We start from the raw sequence: 19,316 nt of genomic DNA on the forward strand, positions 1-19,316 counted from the left end.
CTTTGGATCCCCCCCCCCGCTCCTGTCCAGTCCAGTCCAGTCCAGTCCAACCCCGCCACGTTGCCCGGTTCCCAGGCCCCCGCTCGGCCCCAGCTGCCCCGCCGCGGCCGGGAGGAGGGGCCGGCGCGTGGGCCCGCACGGAGCTGGGGCGCGAGCCTCGCCCCGGGCGTCCTGACATCAGCGCCCGGCCACGCTGGCAGCGCGGGCGGTGGAGGGGGCGGGGCCGGGGGGCGGGGCCCGCGGCAGCCAGTCCCCGGCCCTGCGCAGCCGGACGCGGGGCGCCGAGCACCATGTCTTCGCCTGACCAGGAGCGAGCCGAGACCCGGGCCGGACACCCCCCTGCCGGTACTGCGCCCCCCCACCCGGCTGCGGGGGGCAGAGGGAGGCTCGCGGCGCTTGGCGGGGGGGTCGGGGGCTTGCGCGGGGCCGGCGCACGCCAGGCTCCTGCTGCCCGGGCCAGGGCCGAACCCTCCCGCTCGCCCCCGGCCCGGGCGTTAGGTGGTTTTGGCCCAGCCCCGCCAGCAACCCGGGCCGAGCGGAGCGTGCAGCGACTCGCTGCCTTGCGACCGAGCCTGGCGGCGGCGGCGGCTGCGGCGGCGGCTGGTGTGGCCGAGGTGGGACTTGGTAACGCCCGCGGCCACGTCGGCGCCGCTTGCCACTCGCTGCAAATCTGAAGGCGGCGTTTGTTCAGGCGCCAGGCCGCTGGAGGCTCTTTTTGGCCTTTCCGTGGGGACAAACGTGCAACCGTGTCAGCATGTTGGTTACTGTCCGCACAGGGATTTGGCAAAGTAGAGCCCCGTGCGGGTGCTGAGCAGCAGCCTCAGGGCTGGCTGGCTGCCCTGGTCCCCAGCCGCGATATGGCCAGGTGTAGCCGCCGCCGCCTTCTTCTTTTTAAAAAATTCTTATCCGACTTAAACACTTGCTGTTCAGAACAAAGTCTGAATCGACTCCCCTTGCTCAATGCCAGTACCGAGCAGACGTGCCCCACCCCCGTTCAAATCTTCAGTTCTCGCTTGTGGTCTCATTACACTTCTTTTTTCCCCCTCTCTCTCTTTTCCCTGAGCAGTCTGCGCTAGAAAAAAAACCCTACATTTCTGAGTCCAACGTGTCTCACTTTCTTCTCTTTTCCCAGATAAGTTTTGTATGGGCAAGTAATGCCTGGCTTGGTGCATGTTGTTTGGCTTTCCAGTTTAGTTGTTGAGCATGGATCAGCTTTATCTCTGTTTTTTCCTGTTGAGGACCCAAGAAACAGTCTTCGAGTGTTGCCCTCATCATGTGCCCCCTTCATGGGGAAGGGACAAAATGAGAAGCTGGAAACACAGGGCCTAATGCTTTTGCCATTCGCACCAGTGCGACTTGAATGTAAAACACTGCACTCTTGTGATTTAGTAGTGCTTTTACACATTTTTACACAGGTGTACATGACAATACAGATTTTAAGGCAGCAGAGAATCAGACCCAGTGTTTCTAGCCATAATAAATTGTGGAGATTAGAGGGGGGGAAAAGGGCTGTGATAATACACATTAAAAAAGGGCTGCTTTATTGCTAGGTCACAAGACTCTTCTATTGGTGTTGGCACAACAATGCCTGTTTGGGGATAAACGGGGCAGAAATTAAAATAATTTTTAGGAGCAGCATTAACCCCTACGCTACATGTCTGTGGGGTTCCTACACAATCATGCAATGTGGCTACATCTGAGCACCATCGCATCCCCTGCAGAGCCCCACTCTGCATAGTGGGCTTTTATTGTCACCCACAACAAGCAATTCTTCCTGCTGTCCTCACCGAGCTATCTCTCAAAGGGGTGCTTTGGATCCTAGGTGAGCAGCAACCTTTAAAACGACTTCTTCCTGTGTCTTTTTTCAGAGGGAGAGGGTTTTGTGTTTTTTTTTTTTTTTTTTTTTTTTTTTTTTTTTTTAAGATGGTACTAAAGTTTCAGCTCTGTTCCTTTTATTCACTGGGTTGGTTTAATAATTCTGTCTTCTAGCCAGTAGGAATAAAATTATAATTTTAGAGTCTTACAGCACCATTATTGCTATGGTTTAAGATTTTGTCACAGGAATTTTTTCATCAGAGTCACGGACTGGTTATGGGCAATAAACATTCATGGAATCCCATGACCTGGCCATAGAGACATCGCGGGGGGGGGCAGGACTGACAGTCCAAGCCCTGCTGCTGCGGGGAGCTGAAGCCGAAGAAGTCACAAAGGTCCATTAAAGTCACGGAGTCCGTGATCTCAGTGACAAAATTGAATCCTTAATTATTGTATAAAGACATTATGTCTCATAGGTAAATGGCAATGATTTTAAGCAAATTTGGGTTCTATTTTGCAGCTTTATGATGTACACAGAGTCTGAAAAGTGAATGTTCATGTGTCATTTTTTTGTAAAATACAAACAAAACATCAGAAATTCAAATTATACATTGTATGGAAGATGCTGACTAGAGAATTAGTAAAATGAAAACAGCAAGGAGCCAAGAGAGTAAAAAGTTGAACCGTGGAAGAAATTTTTGGTCAGACTGTTTGACGGTTTGGTTTTGCTAACACTGTGTCCAAGGTATTAATAAAAAAAAAAAAAGTGGGGTGAAGGATAGGTTTTTCCAAAATTAGTTTTAAAAATCTGTATTTAGGCATGTAAATAAGGGACCTGTTTTTCAGAAGTGTTAATTGAGCACCCAGCTACTCCCATTGGAAACAAGCAACGTATATGATACAATGACAAATTAAGTACAATACATGTTTCAGCTGACTGGCTGGCATTAAATGTTTTTACTGTAATACCTGTGGAAGATGTGAGTGACAGCACAGAGACTTGACTTGTATTTTAACCTCTCTCTATCCTTAGAACAGCTACAACACAGACATTGGGAGTGTAAGCTTCCCCTGATCTTGCTGACATGGTGCTTTAACTTTTTTTGATTTGTTTTTTGAGGCACCTACTCTAGAGGTGAAGAGGCTGTTTAATCATTGTGCCTATTCAGATTGTTGCAAATCTCAATAGAGATGCCAAAATGTAATTGCTATATGGACATCTGTCTACTGTGCCTTGGAATTAGACCACTGGTTCATTCTGTCTGAGCCCGTGAACAGTTGTCTGCTTATAGACTTAGAAGTGACTCAAACAGAGGATGCTTTTGAACCATTGACAGAGGTGAGAGGCTGCGAGCTGTATTTCCATCTCTTCTAACACTGGAGAAAATCCACAGTAATTCCATTGACTCTAGTGGACGTCCATTAGATTGTCAGTGGTGTACCTGATATCAGGACCTAATTCTCTAAATGCTGAGCTATCTAGTTTCATGATTAAAAAAATATTGAAGTGGTAATTTACAAACTAACACTAATAAAATGGAGATTTGTGGTTTTAACAAGAGACTGTCAGAGACCAGGACATGGGTGGTCATGTCTAGTGCTGACATTACTCTGAAGTCTTTCATTTAAAAAAAAAACAAAAACAAAAAAAAACCTGTTTAGATTTCAAGTTGAGGTCTCTATATATCTGGATATCTGTTGGTAAGTTTAGTGTATCTATATTATATTTGAAGCTGTGTTGGTTAGTACATCTAACACTCGCTGTAAAGAACGTAATTATATTTACTCAGTTCTTTTAACATCGGCAGGGTGAGTGAAGAATTGTGGGTGTGTGGACAGTGTATTTTTGAAACTGCACTAAGACATTTTTTTAATTCCAACTGCCTGCTAGAATACTGACAGGAAAAGGTATATTTAGTCAACAATGAAGGAGTATCTAGTAACATTTTCATACGTTTCCAAACCTTTCATTTTTCTCTCAATATTAACTTAATAAATGCTGACTCAAAAACATACAAAGTAAGAGTATATTTAATGAACTTTTAATAGGATACATTTCTTTTCCTCATGTCGGTACAATTTAACATTGGGCTGGAATCATTACCATATAGTTTGTGTAAAATTAATTTTAAATACATAGCATAAATATTCAAGGTTACTTGCAAGGAAAACTGTCAAATGCTAAGACTTTGGGGCCTACATTAGAGTTCCTGGGCACGTAGTGACTTCATTCAGACTTGTGGGTGCCTGGTGAATACAAGATTAACCCCAGACTTGACATATCAACAATCTAAATGTACTAAGCTGTGAATAGTAATGGAGCTGAGATGACTGGGGAGCCTCTGGTAGATATCAAGAAGAAGAATCAAATATATTATTAGCATGATATCTCTCAGACTTCAACAAACGGCCTACAGCTACAAAACAAGCCCATCCACTGGTGAACAAAACTAGAATCTGTACTGGTTCCAGATCTCCAACTAGCATCCCTACTTTAGAGCAGTGCCTAAACAATCCAACAGGATATTTGGAACAATCTTGCTTGTCAAGGAACATACAACAGTCCTTGCCCTGTATTAAAAAAACATCTTTCCTGCCTTTCGGGGAGAACACAAGGGATAGCAGTTAAAATCAAATCAGGCTCTTACTCCAGAACCTGAACAAATGAAACCCTGCTTTTTTTTTCTGAAGGCTTCATAAGGGACTAGTGGACTTTCCTTGCTTACGTCACACTAGAACTAGGTGGCCTCCCTTGCTGATCCTCTCTTTGCAGCTTGAGGCAGATTCCAAAAAAAGTGGAAATACAAGGAAACTGAGTTTAGAGATTGGGTCCGAAAGTTACGTAAGATTTTGGGACACAAAAAAATGACTGTTTTTAAACTTAAAATCTTGGAAGTACGTAGAGAATCAAATGCCATAGTAGTTTCTTCCACACTGACAAAACTTACTACACTAGCGAGAACACAAAATGATGGGGGGTTTTTTTGTTTGTTTTTGTTGTCTGAATATTCCCAGTAATAAACCAGCAGAGAACAGTGACCAGTAGCTTGACTGTGTAATAAAAGTGGAGCAAGACCCTGACCCAACCAAATTTAGGGGTAACTTGATCTTTTGTGTCCTATTTGGTGAAAAGAATGGTGTGGAAATAGATATCATAGTGAATGCTTGTAACCTGACAAGTGGGGAAGTGAGCCTTCCCTAAAAGTATAGTAACTTGAAATTGATCCTACTACAGCTTCTTTACGCTTGTGAATTAAGGTAAATAAAAAAATTAAGTTCAATAGAGCTATTCATCTGAGTAAAGACTACTCATGTGAGTAAGAATTGTGGGACTGACCTTATATCTTTGTGCTATTTTCTTTCAGGTGGGGATTAAAAAAAACATCTTTTAGTTTGTCCCAGTTCTTGCTGGTAGATATGTTTACTTTTGTGCTTCTACACTGTTATAGACAGAAAAAAACATACAAAGCAATAAGCTTTGATAATATTTGTTTTAATCTCAAATAAAAAAGTCATGCTTCCTGCTCTGTGGTTCCTCAAACAACTTATCTTCCATAACCTAGATTTTGTTTTTATTGCACCTTTTTTCTATCTGTATTGATTCCTACCTCCAAGCCCATTGTGGGAGGTATTAATGGGGCTAATTGTCTTTATAAGCAAAGGTAAATGGAGATATTAATGCTGGATGGTGTTCTGTAGGCTATGACGTTATTTGCTAATGCAAGCAGTGTCTTTAATAGTTTGCATCATGAAAGATTAGCAGGAGTTTGTCATGACATTTCTTTGCACTCACTAGTAAAATCCTCTTTATATCTGATATAAACAGTGTTCACTATTGTAGGATTTTATGTTTTAAAGATAATCCAAGAATTCTTAATATAAATTTTGAGAAATAGTAAACTGCTAGATTTTTTTAAAAATATGTTGCCAAGCATGATTGCTTTAGTTTTGCCTTGTAACTGTTGCTTAAATTGTTCTCCATTGTTAAATTAGGGTACATTTTAAAGGTTTTGATTGTTTTAATATTTTAAGGGAAAAAATCTAGTTAAAAATCAACCAAATAAATCCTGTAATCAAACTGCTGTTGCCTTGTCAGGATAAATTTTTAAAAACTAACAATTTTGCATTGCTCTCCCAGACACATGGTCTATAGCAGAGGTGGGCAAACTATGGCCTGTGGGACCATTCTGCCTGGCCCCTGAGCTCCAGGCCAGGGAGCCTAGTCCCCAGCCCCTCCCCTGCTGTCCCCCCTTCCCTGCAGCCTCAGCTTGCTGCGATGCCTGCCCTCTGGCCCACCGCTCTGGCGGCATGGCTGGCTCCGGCATGGAGCAGTGGCGTCCTGGGGGGAGTCAGGGGATGGAGCAGGGGGCGGAGGTTGTGGGAGGTGGGACAGTCAGGAGATGGGGAACGGGGGGGGATAGGTTGGATAGGCGTGGGAGTCCCAGGGAGCCTGTCGGGGGCAGGGGTGTGGATAGGGGGTGGGGCAGTCAAGGAGCGGGGGGGTTGGATAGGGTGTGTGGTCCTGGGGGGGGACAGTTAGGGGTGTGGGTTCCTGGGAGTGGGGGGTTGGAACAAGGGGCGGGGGGGGAGGGTTGGATAAGTGTGGGAGTCCCAGGGAGCCTGTCGGGGGCAGGGGTGTGGATAGGGGGCGGGGCAGTCAAGGAGCGGGGGGGTTGGATAGGGTGTGTGGTCCTGGGGGGACAGTTAGGGGTGGGGGTTCTTGGGAGTGGGGGGTCGGAACAAGGAGCGGGGGGGGTTGGATGGGGAAGGTTCTGAGGGGGGCAGTTGGGGGTGGGGGGGCCAGGCTGTTTGGGGAGGTACAGCCTTCCCTACCCGGCCCTCCATGCGGTTTTGCAACCTCGATGTGGCCCTTGGGCCAAAAAGTTTGCCCACCGCTGCTCTATAGGGACAACACGGAATTTTTTTTTTTTTTTCCACAATTCTAACTTGTGAAAAGCTCTGTTCATCCACAGGCCCTTTGGTTTATTTCCAGAATTCAGAGATCAGCATTCCTTGCTATGATACAAACTTCTCCTTAATGTCTCTGTCCCCCAGAATAAATACAACATAGATATTAGCAATGTGTACTTGTCTTCAGAATGTTGACAATCTCTCAGGTTGATGTGATTGTTCATTCATTATGTTTGTTCAGGTTGTGGCTTCTCTGAAACATCCAGTGAGCTCTTTCATAGTAGCAATATCAACTTGAAACACAAACGAAAAAGTTTGATGTGACTCTTTGTGCTTGCATAGAGTTTTGCATTCTCTGTCCCTTCAATGACTTTCTAATGGAACTACTGATTGTAACACAAATTTGAAACCTGTTTCCTTCAGGGACATGGTTACAATAAGGTACAAGAATTTTAAGGTGGTGACCAAGTAGATTTTTACCAGTTATTAATGTCACCACACAATGTTAAAACTGAAAATTTAAAAACAAAAAATAAAAATCAATTTTACTACTTTGTTCTTTTAGGCCCGAAGTCAGGGAACCACTTGAGTTGTCCTGATTATAGAACCAGAGTTTAGTTTCTGTCTTACAGTTCTCAAGATGAACAGTGAACTGAGTTTCACTTTCAAAGAGAATGTTTGGGTTGGTCTACACTGACCAGAGTTTCAGACCTGGCAGTTACAGCGCCGCTCAGAGAGCACTGAAAAGAAACTGCTGTTGTGTGTTCACACTGTCAGCTGCCTGCCCAATAGCGTGTTCACACTTGCTGCACTTGCTGCGGTATTTGGAGCAGTGCACTCTGGAGAGCTATCCCACAGAGCATCTCTTCCTCTTCTGCTGCTAAGAGTTGCGGGAAGGCGGAGGGAGTCGCAGGGCATCCTAAGTCCTGTCCCAATGCCCCATGATGCTTCACCAAAGGCAAGTCATGCCTGGCCAACGTTATTGCCTTCTCTGATGAGATAACTGGCTCTGTGGATATGGGGAAAGTGGTGGATGTGTGTTATCTTGACTTTAGCAAAGCTTTTGATACGGTCTCCCACAGTATTATTGCCAGCAAGTTAAAGAGGTATGGATTGATGAATGGACTATAAGGTGGATAGAAAGCTGGCTAGATTGTTGGGCTCGATAGGTAGTGATCAATGGCTCCATGTCTAGTTGGCAGCCGGTATCAAGCGGAGTGCCCCAAGGGTTGGTCCTTGGGCCGGTTTTGTTCAATATCTTCATTAATGATCTGGAGGATGGCATGGACTGAACCCTCAACAAGTTTGCAGATGACACTAAGCTGGGGGGAGAGGTAGATACAATGGAGGGTAGGGATAGGGTCCAGAGTGACCTAGAAAAATTGGAGAATTGGACCAAAAGAAATATGATGCGGTTCAACAAGGACAAGTGTAGAGTTCTGCACTTAGGAAGGAAGAATCCCATGCACCACTATATGCCTCTCGGCTAAGCATCAGTTCTGCGGAAAAGGACCTGGGGATTACAGTGGACGAGAAGCTGGATATGAGTCAGCAGTGTGCCCTTGTTGCCAAGAAGCCAATGGCATATTAGGCTGTATTAGTAGGAGCATTGCCAGCAGATTGAGGGAAGTGATTATTCCCCTCTATTCGGCACTGGTGAGGCCACACCTGGAGTATTGTGTCCAGTTTTGGTCCCCCCACTACAGAAGGGATGTGGACAAATTGGAGAGAGTCCAGCGGAGGGCAGCAAAAATGATTAGGGGGCTCGGGCACATGACTTACGAGGAAGGGCTGAGGGAACTGGGGTTATTTAGTCTGCAGAAGAGAAGAGTGAGAGGGGATTTGATAGCATCTTTCAATTACCTGAAGGGGAGTTCCAAAGAGGATGGAGCTAGGCTGTTCTCAGTGGTGGCATATGACAGAACAAGAAGAAATGGTCTCAAGTTGCAGTGGGGGAGGTCTAGGTTGGATATTAGGAAACTCTATTTCACTAGGAGAGTTGTGAAGCACTGGAATGGGTTACCTAGGGAGGTGGTGGAATCTCCATCCGTAGAGGTTTTTAAGGCCCGGGTTGACAAAGCCTTGGCTGGGATGATTTAGTTGGTGTTGGTCCAGCTTTGAGCAGGGGATTGGACTAAATGACCTCCTGACACCTTCCAACCCTAATATTCTGTGATTCTAAAGTTACTGTTAATGGGCCAAGAAACAAAGCAGGTCTGCCAAAGAACCTGTAGCAGCGGATTGTCCCGTGAATCTATGAGAGTTTCCTGGAGATCTCTGAGGCAGATTCCCGTGAAGTGAGGGAGTCCATCAACAGCCTGTTCCGCCGGTTAGACTAGGCATGTGGTGGTATGTGCATCATACAGACACAAGCATGCTTTCTGCAACCCTCCTGCCCCCAACAACTCGCTTCAGCGATTCCCAAAATCAAATCCACTTACGAGGGGCTTCCTCTCCTGTTTGCGTTTCGCCAAGATCTGGCAGCTGTGACTGGCTAGCCTTCTCCGGGGTAGGAATGAACTGCTGGCTGCATGCATCTCTGACCTCTGAATTGTCCTCTGCCTCTGGGTCACCCTCCACATCCTCATCCAAGATTTCCTCCTCCTGGCTTGGTCCTCTCTTGACTGGCACGCGAGCCACTGAAGTATCCACAGTGGTCTTCACAGAGGACGTGTGGTCGCCGCCGAGTATCACGTCCAGCTCTTTGTAGAACTGGCAGCTTGTGGGCACAGCACCAGAGCAACAGTTTGCCTCCCGTATCTTGTAGGCTTTACACAGCTCCTTCACTTTGACTCTGCACTGCAGTGTGTCCCGGTCATGGCCCCTTTCTGTCATGCATCGTGAAATCTGTGTGTAAGTATCATAATTCCTACAGCTGGAGCGCAGCTGGGACTGGACAGCCTCCTCTCCCCAAATGCTGATGAGGTCCAGTAGCTCAGCATTGCTCCAAGTGGGGAGTCACTTGGTGCATGGAGCAGGCCGGGCCATCTGGAAGGTTTTGCTGAGACCACTGCATGCATCACTGAGCAAACAGGAAGGGGACTTTCAAAATTCCAAAGGAATTTACGGGGTGAGGATGATAGCTGGTCACCTGAGGGCAGGGCAGTAGAGTTCAAAATGATGATTATAGAGGCGAGAACAGGCATTGTGGGACACCTCCTGGAGGCCAGACGCAGCGCTGTAATTGCCCAGGGTGTCTACGCTGGCACTGTGACGCTGTACCCCCAGCGCAGAAAGCTGTACGCCTCTCATTGGGGTGGGTGTATGTGTGTGATGTTTTTGTTTTTTGTGTTACAGCGCTGTAAGTACACAGTTTCTGTGCACTAAATGGCTTGGCAGTGTGTACATCTCAGGAGCTACAATGCAGAAAGCTGCTTTACTGCGCAGAAACTTGCCAGTGTAGACAAGGCCTTTATTTCTATTTGGACTAAAAGTAAATCATGAGAGAACTTCTGTTGGGTTTGAGGTTTGGTAATCAGCATTGCCAACTTCAAGAGATCAAAAATTGTAAGTTTTTTTTAAATTGTTTTTTAGGTCAGTCTCTTGTTTGTTTTTTTTGTTTTGTGTTTTTGTTTTTTAACTCCTGCTGCCCATCCCCAGGGTGTGTGCATGTGACTATGAGTGTTGCCTACTCTCCCACATGTATTGACAGTGCTGTTGAGAGTTCTATTGCGAGATCATAAGTGAGGCTTAATTTTACTTAGATATCTCATCTCTAATGATAAATTTGTAAGAGTTGGTATGTCTGGGTAATGCTTGTATTTTACAAACACAAACGTTTGCACCAAAGGTGAATGGATAGTGTCTTTAAACTTTTTTTGGTAATGCTATTTTTTAAAAAAAAAAACTTTTTTAAGTTGATTTTTGTGTAGTAGTAGTACTATAGTTTCAGTATTTATTTACTGTTCCTATTATACGAAAATAAACTTCTGTGTGTGCTGTTTTGCAAAAGAGACTGCTTTTATGTTACTCAGTTGGATAATCCCAGACTTCCTTGGTCTCCTCTCGTTGCCAGAAATTAATGGAGACAGATGTTGAAGTAAGAGTCTAACATTCTAAGGAGATACGGAAATAATAAGATGTACATTGAGTGGCCAACTTGGAAGGCTATATAAGGCAGTATAACATGCCTAGGAGTGAGACGCAACAGCTACTGCTCAGATCTTCCACCTGCAAATATTCTCATGCTCTCACTGAGTTGTACAACCTGATTCTTAAATTTGGTTTTTGGAAATGGATCCTTATTTTTACTAGTTTTCTCTCCTTTGGTTATATTGATTTGATTTGTTTTTCTTATTTTCATTCCAGTGAAAGCTGGTGGGATGAGGATTGTGCAGAAACACCCACACACTCCAGATGCCAAAGAGGAGAAAGATAAGGATGACCAAGAGTGGGAAAGCAGCAGGTGAGCAGTCTGAAGTCTATACGTGATTTTATGCATATAGTACAGCTAATTCTATCTCTGAACATTAGCATGAGTTTGTTTACCTTGGTGATAAGTTTAGGTGAAACATGTTTATTTGGGTAAGGCCTTTATGCTGTCTGCAGTTGCTTGTAATCTGCCTTTGTTTTTGTATTCCGGTTCAAAACAGAAACACAGAATCAGATTATATATGCCCTTGTAAGAGGGTTGGGAAAATAGCAATTTACACCTTGCTGAGCTGTCTGTAAATCATCTTGCCAGGTGAATGCGGCCCCTTTCTGCTCTGATTCCCCTCTCCCCTTCCAAGTAAACCTGAGACAAGGCCCTTCTAATCCACTGTTTTCCTAAAATCTGTTGGAAAATCCTGCCAGCTGTGAGGTATCTGTAGAGGCCAGGGAAGTCTGGACTCGGGCCCACTGCTTCTGAATTGTTCCCCAGGTCACTAAGGGTATGTCTACAGTAGGTAGGCAGTTAAACCCCCGCAGCTGATTTGGGCTTATGGGGCTCGGGCTAAAGGGGCTGTTTACTTGGGGTGTAGATGTTTGGGCTCCAACTGAGCTCTGGGACCTTCCTCCCTCACAGGGTCCTAGAGCCTGGGCGCCATCCCGAACTCTGTCTACATCATAATTAAACAGCCCCTTAGCCTGAATCAGTTAGCATGGGCCAGCCATGGGCTTTAATTGCAGTGTAAACATGCCCTCTGCCCCCAGAGTTCCAAGTTATGCTCTTGTGATTTCCTTCCATGTCTGGCCTATTCCACTCTCCCTTGCAGGGATTTGAGTGAGGAGCAAGGGGTCAATTTAAAATAATACAGACAATGTTTGCCTGGTTATTTTAGAAGGGGGAAACAGCATGGATTTGGAGGGGGATTATGCCATACACTGCAGCTGTTTTCTGGTTCCTTTCCCCATCCACCCAGTTGCCAAAAACACAGAGCTCCAAATGTGAGAAAAACCAAACCTCTGGGCTTTTGTGACGTGAGTGATGCTGTACTGGTTCAAATTCCCTGCTTTTTAATTCAATGTACGCCAAGCCCACTGGTTTTGTGTTTTTTCATTCCTCCCTGGGACGATATGGCTGACAATACCACCTGTTTGTTAGTGTCCTGGGCTGAGGGGGGAGAGACAGCAAATGTTTGAGGATGTGTGAGCTTCTGAATGACTTCTTGTTTTGAAGCTGGACTCACCTGCTGGGAGACTGTGCAAAACAGTAGTGTATTTTTCCATATTTAATGGACTCCTTGCCTCATTCTGCTGAAAAATCAGTAAAAAAGGTTTCATTATTGTATGTCAAAAATATTAAAAGTAACTTTAACACAAACAGTATTTAAGATTGATTTATTTTTATTTGGCATTCAAGTTTGAAAGCTGTAGTGGCTTCTTATGCTTGAAATATGTAAAATAAACATGTATGGTGCCAGCTGTTTCTCCTTTATAACTAAGCCCAATTTTACCCAAATCCTATTTATGCTGATTGACCTCACTGCTCCCAGTATTTAGTAAAGGCACCAAAAAAAAAAAAAATAAGGTGGAGAGCTACTTTCTTCTGTGCTGTTCTTAACACTGTTTTAGCTACAACAAGCTGCATTGTCTTCAGGAGTAAAAACAAGCCATGAACTTTTTTCTTTCCACTGATCACTGCCACTTGAAATAAAGAATTTGTGTGTGGAGAAAGAGTTTTAATTAGTATGTCTGGATGAAAAGCTGGAAGAATTGAACAGCCCACCTTCTACCAGATTAGTCGTCTCTAAAATCTGTCTGGAGAAAAGCAAGTTGGAGCAGAGAATTTTTTTTGGGGGGGGGGGGGGGGGGGGGGGGATTCTGTCATCCTCTTTGCCAAATGTTTATTGGCTTTGGAAGGCGTATACTTCCTTTGAGGTGTGTAACGTGCTGTTCGTTTTACTTTATTCTCTGTACTGTGTCACCCTGAAACCATTGTAGGATGGTCCTGTCTGTTCCAGATCCAAATGAGAAGTTTTGCTGTGCCATTTTGATAATGGTGACCTCTGAGCCTCTGGTTTGATGTAGCTGTCTCTCTGATTTGTTGAAACAGGGTTGCCTCCAGTGTTTCCCTTTCATAGCAAAACAGTACCGTGAAAAGCAATAAATATAACTAGAATTATCTTACTATTGTAAAGCAGGGCACAAAGGAATTTTTTTTGTACTTAGAGGATAAAAGTATAACAACCTATAGAACTTTCATCTTAAGTAAGGGGAGAAAAGCACTTACGTCTCGCAAGATCAGTTGTTTCAGCTTGCTGACCACTTTATCTCTGGAAGTACCCACTTGGTGCAGACTCTTCACGCTTGTCTTTCTGTAAACTATGTTGATCTTGTGCTTTTGACCTCACAGAGGTGTTGAGGTAAAGTTAGTTTCAAAATTGTTTTGGAATTCAATAAATATCCGTTTGAATTTCCTTTTAATCAGATAGAGCCCTACTGTGATAACGCTAGCAGGAAGGGTATCGTTAAACAGGAAGCAATGTGAGTTAATGTCTGGAATTGTATGGCATTAACCTGAGCGGGTAGGTGCTGTTCCTGGTTTGCTTGTCTGGAGAGGAAGGGAGAGAGGGAGGGGGAAGAGCCGCTCCCTCCCCCAATCATAGGCTAGTAGTGCTGTAGCCCCTAGTGTAACAGGGCAGGGCATATGGACTCAAGCAGCAGGTCATTTAGCTGCAGCTGGGCAGGGTGGAGTTGATTTAAATCACTAGTCAGGAAGACTTGATTTAACCATGGATTTCGACATAAAAGTGCATTCTTGTTGGTTGTTATAGCCTTAATACGTATTCTTCACAACTCAGAGATAGATGTAGGTTTCATTTTTAGAAGGTTCACACTATACATTTTTTAAGTGATTTGTTTTAAAAACTTTTCAGATTAGTTTTACCGCTACATCAGAAAATGAATGATTGGTTATTTCATTTACCAAAGGTAATTGAAGCAGATATTTATGAAGTCATTCGGAGGTGAACTATCTCCAATTCAACAGGTTAATCATTAATATTTGGAGGATTTTCTTGCCATGCTGTATAAGGAGGAGGACAACACCAGACAGACATTTAAATTGTTTTATTTAACTAAAACAACAACGTTATGTATTCAACAACAAACATATTTTAACAAAACAAAACAAGCATATGAATTTTTGAATTTTTAGTTAAACATTTAAGTTTTCTAAAATCAGGTTTGTTTTTGTTAAAATTGTTTAACTAAAACAGTTAAATGAAATTTTAAAAAAAAAAAAGACTGTCAGCCAAGTCAACATGAGAAACTTAAAATATTGGCTTCTGCAACTAACTCAGTCGTCTTCACCTTCATTTTCCCGTTTGTTCATAATCTGGAAAAGAAAAACAAGCTTTCTTGCTTTTTCAGCTCCCAAATGATTTCTCGCTTTGGAATCAATTAGTTCAAAGGAAGAAAATATTCTTTCTACACCGGCAGAAGAAGCTACTGCTGTTAAGTGAGATTATCACTTCAACAGTCTCTGAATCCAAGTGCTTAAGTGACTGGTGTGACTTTCTTTAAAACATCATCAGCAAACATATTTCTTGAATGCTTCACCCTTAGCTCTGAAGTTTATTATAGTTGGCATTATGGAGGGATGATTGTTGGATGTGCATGTCATAGCCAACTCCTCTTCTTCAGCCGTTAAGGTTTGACCCTGGTACCGAGTATTGAGAATATTTGCAAGAAAATAAGCTGGAGATAGTGCTTGTCCCATTCGTTTTTTTAATGCTTGTAATTTAACTCTGTCATTGCATATTTCTCTCTTTAAGATCTCACTCAGTTCCTTGCAAATTTCAACAGCGTCAGCAATAAAACACCTATTTCCCTGCATTTTGCTCAAGGCTACAGAAATAGGCTTCAGGGTACTCGGCATGTGTTCAGTGTTTCTCTTAAGCTCAATGTTGAGAACTTTGGCTGTGACAGTGCCATCTATTTTTTCACAATTGTGTTCACAAACTGCCATCAGATTAGGCCAGTTCTTGACATAGTGCTCAAAACAGTCCACTACTGAGTTCCATCGCACGTCTTGTGGGAGAGTTAACTTGGTTCCTCCCACTTTTTTCAGAGCAGCTGCTGCAAAGTGGTTTTTCTGGAAGTATTTTGCAATTTCAACAACATTAGCCTTTATTTCTGGAACACTGAAGTCTTTGGCTAGGAGGTGCATCAAATGAGCACTGCAACCATATGTTATTTGCTTGGGACGCTCTTGTAAATTTTTTCTCACGTTGGATACATTTGCAGCATTGTCTGTGACCAGGCTGTGTACTAGACATTTGAATTTTTTTTCACAGTTTGTTATAGCTTTTACTGCTGCTACTCGTAAGTATTCTGCTATGTGTGCATTTCCTGATGTATCAATTGTTTCTGTAAGGAAGATGTTCCCTTCTTCTGTTGTCACACAAGCACATACAACAGGATCATTGTGGACATTGCTACACCCATCAAGACTCAGGTTAACAATTTTACCCTGGGGTTAGCAACCTATGGCATACGTGCCAAAGATGGCACGTGAGCCGATTTTTAATGGCACGCTGCTGCCTGCTGGGCCCTTGGGGAAGGGGGGTGGAATCAGGGCATATCCCCTCCAGCCCCCTGCCGTGAGCCGCTCAGGGCAAGGGGCTGGGTGCACCCCCACGACCCCAGCCCACACCCCAAGCCCTCTGCCCTGACCCCTGCAGCCCCCTCACACCCTCTGCCCTGACCCCTGCAGCCCCCTCACGACCCCAGCCCTCTGCCCTGACCCCTGCACCCCCCACACATACCAAGCCCCCCCATGCCCTGATTCCTGCACCCTCCTCACACACCCTGCCCTGATTCCTGCACCCTCCTCAAACACCCCAGCCTCTTGCCCTGACCCCTCTATCCCCCCACAACCCCAGCCCTGACTCCTGCACCCTCCTCACACACCCCTAGCCCCCTTCCCTGACTCCTGCACCCCCACACATACCCAGCCCCCCCCACACCCTGTGCCCTGACTCTTGCACCTCCCACATTCCCACCCTCAGCACCAAACGGGAGCTCCTGCACACCCATTCCCACCTGCACCCTCGCTCTAAATGGGAGCTGCCCAGGTAAGCACTCCACACCCAAACCTCCTCCCCCAACCCTAAGTCCCCTCCCTCATTCTAGCTCCTGGCCAGACTTTACCCCCCAACCCCCAGCCTGCTCCTTCACCCCCAGCCCTGTGCTCAGTGCAGAGAGAGAGGAAGAGAATGGGCTAGAACCAGGGAGAAGGTAGTTACCCACTCTGTATGGGCAGGGCCGGGATCCCAGACTGGCAGCGGGCTGAGTGGGGCCAGTAGCTGGGACCCTGGCTGGCAGGAGCCAGCGGCCGGGACCACAGACGGGCAGTGGGCTGAGTGGCAACGGGCTGAGCCGCTCAGCCCGCTGCCGGTCTGGGGTCCCAGCCGCTGGCCCACGTTCGGCCCACGTTCAACCCCTGCCTGTCTGGGGTTCTGACTGCTGGCCCCTTGCCAGCCGGGGTCCTGGCCGCAGGCCTCACTCAGCCTGCTGCCGGCCTAGGTGAACGGAACCCCAGGCTGGCAGCGGGCTGAGCGGGCCGGTGGCGTAAGATTAGCATTTTAATTTAATTTTAAATGAAGCTTCTTAAACATTTTGAAAACCTTGTTTACTTTACAAATGACAATAGTTTAGTTATATAATATATAGACTTTATAGAGAGAGACCTTCTAAAAAACTTTAAAATGTATTACTGACACGCAAAACCTTAAATTAAAGTGAATAAATGAAGACTCGGCACACCACTTCTGAAAGGTTGCCGACCCCTGCTCTAGACCTTTTTCACACTGCCCAATTTCTCTTTCATACAGTTTATCCAGCAATTTGCCTTCGACATCTGCTATGTTGGGTGGACTATAACATGGTTCAGTCATTAAGACCAGGATAATGAAGTGTGGGTTCTCAATCATATGGAAAGGAGAGTTTGCTGCATAAACAAACCAGGCAATTTTTTCATCAATTACCTCTTTTTGTAATCTGCTGGTTCTTATCACAAATTTATCTATGGTTGTTTCTGGATGATGGAGATTTTTTTCTTTTTGCTACACGTGATAGCCACAGTATATGTGACCCACATGATTTGACTGAAACACTATCATTAGCAGATAACTGTGAAACTACAGAAAATGTTGGTGACCTTGAAGGTGGAGAGTCTTCAGAATCCTGTATGTTGAGGATGGATTCTCCTAAACAAAATAAGTCAATGCAGTTATTTAATTGTTAATTACCATACTGCTCATTTAGTATTACTCATTGCATTCACTAACACTCAGTACTATTTTAAAGGTGAAATTGTAAAAGGAAGATCTGCCTATTTCAGCTATTTATTTTTTATCCAAACTGCATTTAAAATGGTAGTACCATAGAGTAACAACTATATTTTTTTGCTCAAACATGAGAATTCAAGAATAGTCTAGAAGGACTTAATTAAAACTATCTTTAGGTAGGTTTTTTCCTCAGAAAGCATTTTATCAAAACTATCCAATTTAAATAAAAATAAATCTGACTTTTTTTTAATATAATTGTATTTATTTATTTTTATCCACCCTGCAGCTGGGTAGCAAAAGCAGACATGACACTAGATGTAAAATTGTTGCTGCCTCAGTCAGAATTAAATTACCAGTTGTATATCCGCTAATTTGCTAGAGGATGCTGCTCCTTTGAGTGACTCGTCCCTCCATTCCAGCCAATCCATGCTCTCCTGCTAAAACTTGTGGGCTGCTGATGTCCATGTAGAGGGGCTTCCATGTGTTCAGGGGGGAGAGGAAATGATGCCACTGAAGCTGCTCTTCTCTCTTCCCCAGTCATCAATGTGCTTACCAATCCCTGCTGGTTGCCATTTTTGCTCTCCATATTTAGAAACTGAGGGGGATGTTTTTGCCCTGAATAAGCCCCGTCACTTTTCTTCCGTTCAACTTAAGTTATTCTTCAGTCATCAGATGAGTGACTTGATTTACTTTTATTCAGGGTTCACTGTCCTAGAACCATGTTATTAATGATGCTGAAATTAATAATGTTTCCATGAGCACTAGAGTCAGGTAGGCACTGATGAGCAAATATATGAGGAAGAATATGGAAAACTAGTGTATTTTGCGCAAACATGAATTATGTATATAGTGAAGACTTTAATTTTAAAATCAGATTTGCATTTCAAAATAGACCTTAATATCTGTAACTGATCATGAACAGAATAAGAGCTATTAAGCATTTTTTAAAATGCAATTTTAATTTATAGGTAACTCTTAGGGTTTTTTTGCAAAGCAGGGAGACTTTGTTTAAGCTTTACTTTTTATGTTTTTTGTTTTGGCCACATTGCCACCATAAACAGTCCTGACGTTCTTTATATGATATCTCTACTTTTTTGCATTCATAGTTAAACATTTCAGGGAACTTTGTCAGCTGACAATGGCAGCTGATAATGAAGTAAGGGAAAAATGATACAGAAAATATTAACTTCTGTGTATTTAAAAGGGCGGCCTGAAAGATCTGGTGTGCTGGTGACTTTATCATCTCATTTTAGGTCCAGTTTCACACAAGAATAGTGAGGGATAATACTGGAGCTGGTGATGGACACAGAACAAACCCACATGCAGTGTGTATTTCCTTCTGTTTTCAGAACTCTCCTAGGCTGGTGGTGGTTGAATTGGTGGGATTGCACCACTGCAAGTAGCAAGGGTACAGTGTGTCCACATGGTATTTCAGGTGCAGTTTTAGCCTTTGCCTATACCACTTGCATTGTACTACACCATTACTGTTGCACTGCCATTTTAGATGTTTATTCCACAGTTTCTGGTATAGCTCTTTGAAGCAGTGATTTCTGGGAGATTTCAAAAGGGTGCTTGTAGCCCACTAGGATTGTCGCAGAAGTGGTCAAACTCCCATAATTATATTAGAAATTCCAGAACATGTTCCATTTCTTAGACCTCTCCTCAAAATGACAGTAAGGCAAGATGAATGGCTGGCTTTTAATGCTCCTCAAGAACTCGGGGCCTCTCCTTCTGCCCCTCCACCCCCACGAACATGATACAGTTCTGTGGTGACCTAGAATCCTATTTTCGACATCTCCGACTCAAGGAATATTTCCAAAATACCTCTGAACAACATACTAATCCACAGAGGCCTCCCGACCAACATTACAAAAA

General features: G+C 44.2%; 1 protein-coding gene across 1 annotated transcript in view; it reads left to right on the plus strand.

The window, feature by feature from the left end:
* Positions 1–222: 222 nt before the first annotated feature.
* DAP (death associated protein) overlaps positions 223–19,316 on the plus strand; it is an 89,481-nt gene continuing 70,387 nt past the window's right edge. The window contains exons 1-2 of the mRNA XM_074945036.1: positions 223–345; positions 11,035–11,131. Coding sequence (XP_074801137.1) covers positions 291–345; positions 11,035–11,131 — 152 coding nt within the window. The 5' untranslated portion in view covers positions 223–290. The remainder of the gene's footprint in view (positions 346–11,034; positions 11,132–19,316) is intronic.

This window comes from Natator depressus, chromosome 2 (genome assembly GCF_965152275.1).
Source record: "Natator depressus isolate rNatDep1 chromosome 2, rNatDep2.hap1, whole genome shotgun sequence".
In the NCBI taxonomy this organism is placed as follows: Eukaryota; Metazoa; Chordata; order Testudines; family Cheloniidae; genus Natator; species Natator depressus.